The sequence below is a fragment of the Penaeus monodon genome, chromosome 18, assembly GCF_015228065.2.
Source record: "Penaeus monodon isolate SGIC_2016 chromosome 18, NSTDA_Pmon_1, whole genome shotgun sequence".
In the NCBI taxonomy this organism is placed as follows: Eukaryota; Metazoa; Arthropoda; class Malacostraca; order Decapoda; family Penaeidae; genus Penaeus; species Penaeus monodon.
In genome coordinates this window covers 11,086,004-11,091,003 of record NC_051403.1, presented here as the reverse complement: position 1 = coordinate 11,091,003, position 5,000 = coordinate 11,086,004, and the positions used below count along the sequence as shown (strand labels likewise).

The following is a 5,000-nucleotide window of genomic DNA, read 5'->3' as shown; positions in this document are numbered from 1 at the left end:
GATGTTATCTTGTTGTATTATTCTTCATATCAAACTTTAGCCCCAGGCCAAAGTAAAGCCCCAGCAACCTAAGTTTTAGCTTCACACGTATTTATGTTCAAAGCTTTATTCAGGAAGAAGGCATGCTTTGCTCAAACACAAATGACTTTGTTCCACCCATCCTTTGTCATTCCTCCAACCCCGATGTTGCCGGCCTGTTTTTCTTCATGTGGTCCAAGTTTTAGCTCCCTAGGGTGACAGGGGACTGACTACATAAACACACAGCAAGCTTTATTTATGTGATGCAAATAAGTGAATAGATAAAAAAAAATAAATGAAAAATAAAACACATTTATGTATAGAATTCACACACACGCACACGTTCATACACATATATTTCAATTTAGAAATGAACGGGTTTCGTATATATGTACGATTACTAATAAAGAAATATCCCTTACACCTACAATCACAGATCAGAAATATATTCCTTGTAACTGCAGAGTTCAAGAGATGATACACACTTAAACTTTGTTCCACCCACTCTTTACCACACCCTCTATCCTGGTGTCACCCTGTCTATTTTATTCCTCATGTTCAAGTTTTCAGCTCCCAAGGTCACAGAGGACTGAATGCATACGGACTAACACACACATATGTATACATGTATATATACACATAAATAACAGTAAAATATAGCTTTCTTTCTAAAGGAACTTCAGTATGTCAGCAACCGGACTTTTGCTGTTGGGAGTGGTGGCGGCGGTGGGCGGGGCCAACGTGTTCCCTGAGCCACGCCTGGAGACGCTACCCTGCGGAACGACTACCATGAACCCCGGCGAGCGAGTGGCCATCCAGTCGCCCAACTTCCCCCAAAACTATGATACGGACTACAGGTGATTCCTTGCTCATACTATCTCGTATCAAACAGGCCTCGTTAAATGGGTCAGTATACGCAGTTTACTATATATTTCATGTATATGCCGACAGGTGCCAGTACGAGATCACGTGCAACCCCATGGAGTCTACCTACCTGGAGTTCATCTGTCCTACCTTCGAACTGGAATCGTCCACCGACTGCCTCAATGACCGCCTGGTGGTGACTTACCATGGCTCTCGCGAAGAGTAAGTTATTTGGGCCTAATGCCTAAGGAAATTCGTGGCTTTATTTCGTTTCCTCGAATCAGTTTATTTACTTTAATTTTCTTGCGCAGAAAATGCGGCACCGACAGTCCCGACGGAACCATCACCTCCGACGGGTGGACGCGCCTCACCTTCGCCAGCAACGCCGCCACCACCGCCCCTGGCTTCCGCTGTTACATCTGGTGTCGCGAACAGACCACCACGACCTCCACCACCACTTCAACGACAACCACATCTACCACTACTACTACCCCAACTACCACTACAACACCTACACCCACAACCCCCACCACAACTACGCCAACTACCACCACACCAACTACAACACCGACCACTCCAGTCTGCTAGATTGCATTACGTAATGTTACATTGCCATTAATACAACTGCAATCGTGATCAGTAACAACTAAGAGCAAAAATATTTACCTCTGCGATGCATGCAACTACTACTTTGCAAGATCACTTCGCATAAATCCAAGATAAACATATTTAACAAACTTACTGTCATATATATTTACTGGAATGGAAGCATCTCCAATAAAATATGATATATATGGCCTTTGTTTATATGAATTCCCTCTTTAATAATGTAGTCATTTGCAAACTTATCGACTAATGTGCAAATAAGATTAGCTGAAAAATACGCCTAATCGCTCAGAAAAGAAAGAAAGAAAGAAAGGAAGAAAGAAAGAAAGAAAGAAAAAAAGAAAGAAAAAAAAAACGAGAAAGTATAAGAAAAAAAATTCAAATGAAAAACCGAAAAGCAAAAAGAAAATATATTATGTGCTCATATAGTCACAGCTACCGCTGTGTACAATGACCAAAGGTAAGACACCCTTTGCTACGTGAAAAAATGCAGCAAATGATAAATTACCGCAAAAGGTATAATTCTTAGTAATTTTATGAATTTGAACTAAAAGACTAAGATTTTTTTCCATTACTTGCATTACTCAGTACCCTGTTTAGCAGATGAAATTCTAAGCGGATGAACCAAATTAGGTCTATTTAAGATAGATTATCCGCACTTTCGACATTCAAAGAAAATGAAAGTATCTCATGGGTTGTAGAAAATGTAAAGTAAAAAGGGGACACTATTTCCTTACATCAAGGATGTCTTCCTATCAAGATACGGTTGACGAAGAAGGAACTGTAAACAAGGCCAATACCCCCCTCAAAAAAAAAAAAAAAAAAAAAAAAAACTGAATAAAGGATAGTAACATATGACAATGCAAAGGCAGTAGTTGTCCCCAAGTATCTGCACCTTCAATCATGCAAATGAAACTTTGGCAGGTTCTTTTTCATTAAGAGAATTTTAGGCAGTTTGAGTAACTGTTGCATTATTTTAATCGCATCAAAAGGTGATGTTTCTCCACCAGCCTCCATATGAAGGCCTTTGCAGCGTGGAGGGTTCATAGGGGTCTGAAAGTGCAAAAGAGGGTATGAGGTTTGTACAAGCAATTTCAGAGCCAGCCAACCGTGCAAAACATTGCAAGACCTTGTGTTTTCTTTAGGCATTTTGTTTCCACGCTTCATCAGCAGAGTAGGAGAGGAAAGTGTGTTAGACAGACAAATGGAGAGATAGAGATAACATGACTGCGTTTTGTTTTAACCAGTAAATAGTTACCATTCGTATACAGGAAGAAGAATTTCTAGTAATCTGATGAGTGTCCGGTCGCAGTCGGGAGAGGAAGCAAGACTTGCATAATTATGACGGTTATATATGTGTAAACATGAGTGAAATAACAGTTTATATGAAACGACGCAAATGTTAAATGAATATGGAGTACAAGCATAACTGAAAATACATTAGAAGAGACACAAGCTTTACGATGAAACGTAAACAGAAATGCAAAGACAGATACCAGATAATAGCTCATTTTAAGCCTGAGATCACGTGTATTCGGTGTTGTAGTCCTGGGGAAGTTTGGCGACTGGATAGCCACTCGCTCGCCGGGGTTCATGGTGGTCGTTCCACAGGGAAGCGCGTCCACTATGGTCACTAACAAGTCCAGTTGCAGACATACTGATGTGTCTTTAGAAAATTGAGTAAAATAGATCTATTATTAGTAATCGCGTACATATCTATTGTTTAGTGGTAATATATCTATATATCTATCTATATCCATCTATTTATTTTTCTATCTTTATGTATATATATACAGATATGCATGCATTTAGACACACACACACACATACACACACCCATATATATATATATATATATATATATATATATATATATATATATATATATATATATATATATATAATCACACACGCACACACACATACACACACACACACATAGAGAGAGAGTGAGAGAGATTGGTAATAGGCATTAGGGGTACAGTTATAAGGATAGGTATTACTAAAAATACATACAGAAACGCGTATATACATAAATAAACACACACACTGCTAGACCAATGAGTGTATATATGTATATGTATATGTATATATATACATTAATACACATATATGTATGCATGTATATATATTACCTCATTTAGTTATGTATATATGTATCTGTTTATCAATATCTGTAAACAAACACATGCACACACATACACATACAAACATACACACATACACATACAAACACACACACACACACACGCATACACTCGTATGTGTTTATATACGTATATATATACATATATATATACATACATATATACACACACATATATATATATATATATATATATATATATATATATATATATATATATATATATATATATATATATATATATATATATATATATTATGTATTGAAATATTTGTTCATTATTATTACATCTTTGCAGCAGTCGCTTGCAGCATGATATCCTACGTAGCACATAAATGCATCAGAGAGACAATAGATAGAGAGAGAGAAGAGAGAGAGAGAGAGAGAGTAAAGGCCATTTGCATCTAAAAACCAAACATATTTCAAAAGGTTTTAATTGCCTTAATGCTTAAATGAAACTTCCTTATCAGCTCTTCGAAGTGAGTAAACAGACCTCCACATGACGGTAGTGCACATGTCGACCGCTAGATGGTTTTCAAGAGGTATATAAGGTGAAATTGTCCATCATTTAGCATGCTGGTTTGTCCCAGGACGGATCCACAGTTACGTAAGTTATACTTTAGCACTAAAAATGGCAGCTGCTTTCTTCATATTCATATGTTAACTTAAAGAAAGAGAGAAATAATTCCGTTATTGGCAAAGATTAAAACGGTTTACTGTATTTCAAGTACATATACCCACTCAAAACAGGTCTTAGCTTCAGTTACTAAGTAACATGTATATATATATATACATATATATATATATATATATATATATATATATATATATATATATAATATATATATATATATGCGCCTGCGCGTGTGTCTGCATGTACATTTATATGCGTCCGTGTGTGTTGAGGTAATAGGCATTAGACGTCCATTTGTTAATTATATACTTATTATCTCCTACTGCTTTTCTCTCTCCATGCACATACAGTTTAAATAAATAAATTATATATATATATATATATATATATATATATATATATATATATATATATATACTCACAAATATTTATCAATCTATATATCTATTTACACATATATATACACACATACATATATATACACACACACCAAGATAAGTAAATATACAAATATATATGTGTGTATATACACACACATATATATGTATATACATACACACTTATATATATATTATACATATACACACTTGATATCTAACTATAGGAATCTACACAAACAGATATATATGTATATATATATACACACATACGTTTGAAAATTATCTTTCTCTTTCTAAAGGCACTTCAGTATGTCAGCAACCGGACTTTTGCTGTTAGGCGTGGTGGCGGCGG

At 35.8% G+C, this 5,000-nt stretch overlaps 1 protein-coding gene across 1 annotated transcript in view; it reads left to right on the top strand.

Moving 5' to 3' along the window:
* Positions 1 to 5,000, top strand: part of LOC119584609 (integumentary mucin C.1-like) — a 6,919-nt gene that overhangs the window by 706 nt on the left and 1,213 nt on the right. Inside the window, exons 2-9 of the mRNA XM_037933297.1 lie at positions 693 to 875; positions 970 to 1,104; positions 1,194 to 1,461; positions 1,949 to 2,004; positions 2,499 to 2,559; positions 4,105 to 4,113; positions 4,207 to 4,241; positions 4,948 to 5,000. The exon at positions 4,948 to 5,000 is cut by the window's right edge and continues 130 nt beyond it. Of these exons, the coding sequence (XP_037789225.1) occupies positions 703 to 875; positions 970 to 1,104; positions 1,194 to 1,461; positions 1,949 to 2,004; positions 2,499 to 2,559; positions 4,105 to 4,113; positions 4,207 to 4,241; positions 4,948 to 5,000 (790 nt within the window). The 5' untranslated portion in view covers positions 693 to 702. The remainder of the gene's footprint in view (positions 1 to 692; positions 876 to 969; positions 1,105 to 1,193; positions 1,462 to 1,948; positions 2,005 to 2,498; positions 2,560 to 4,104; positions 4,114 to 4,206; positions 4,242 to 4,947) is intronic.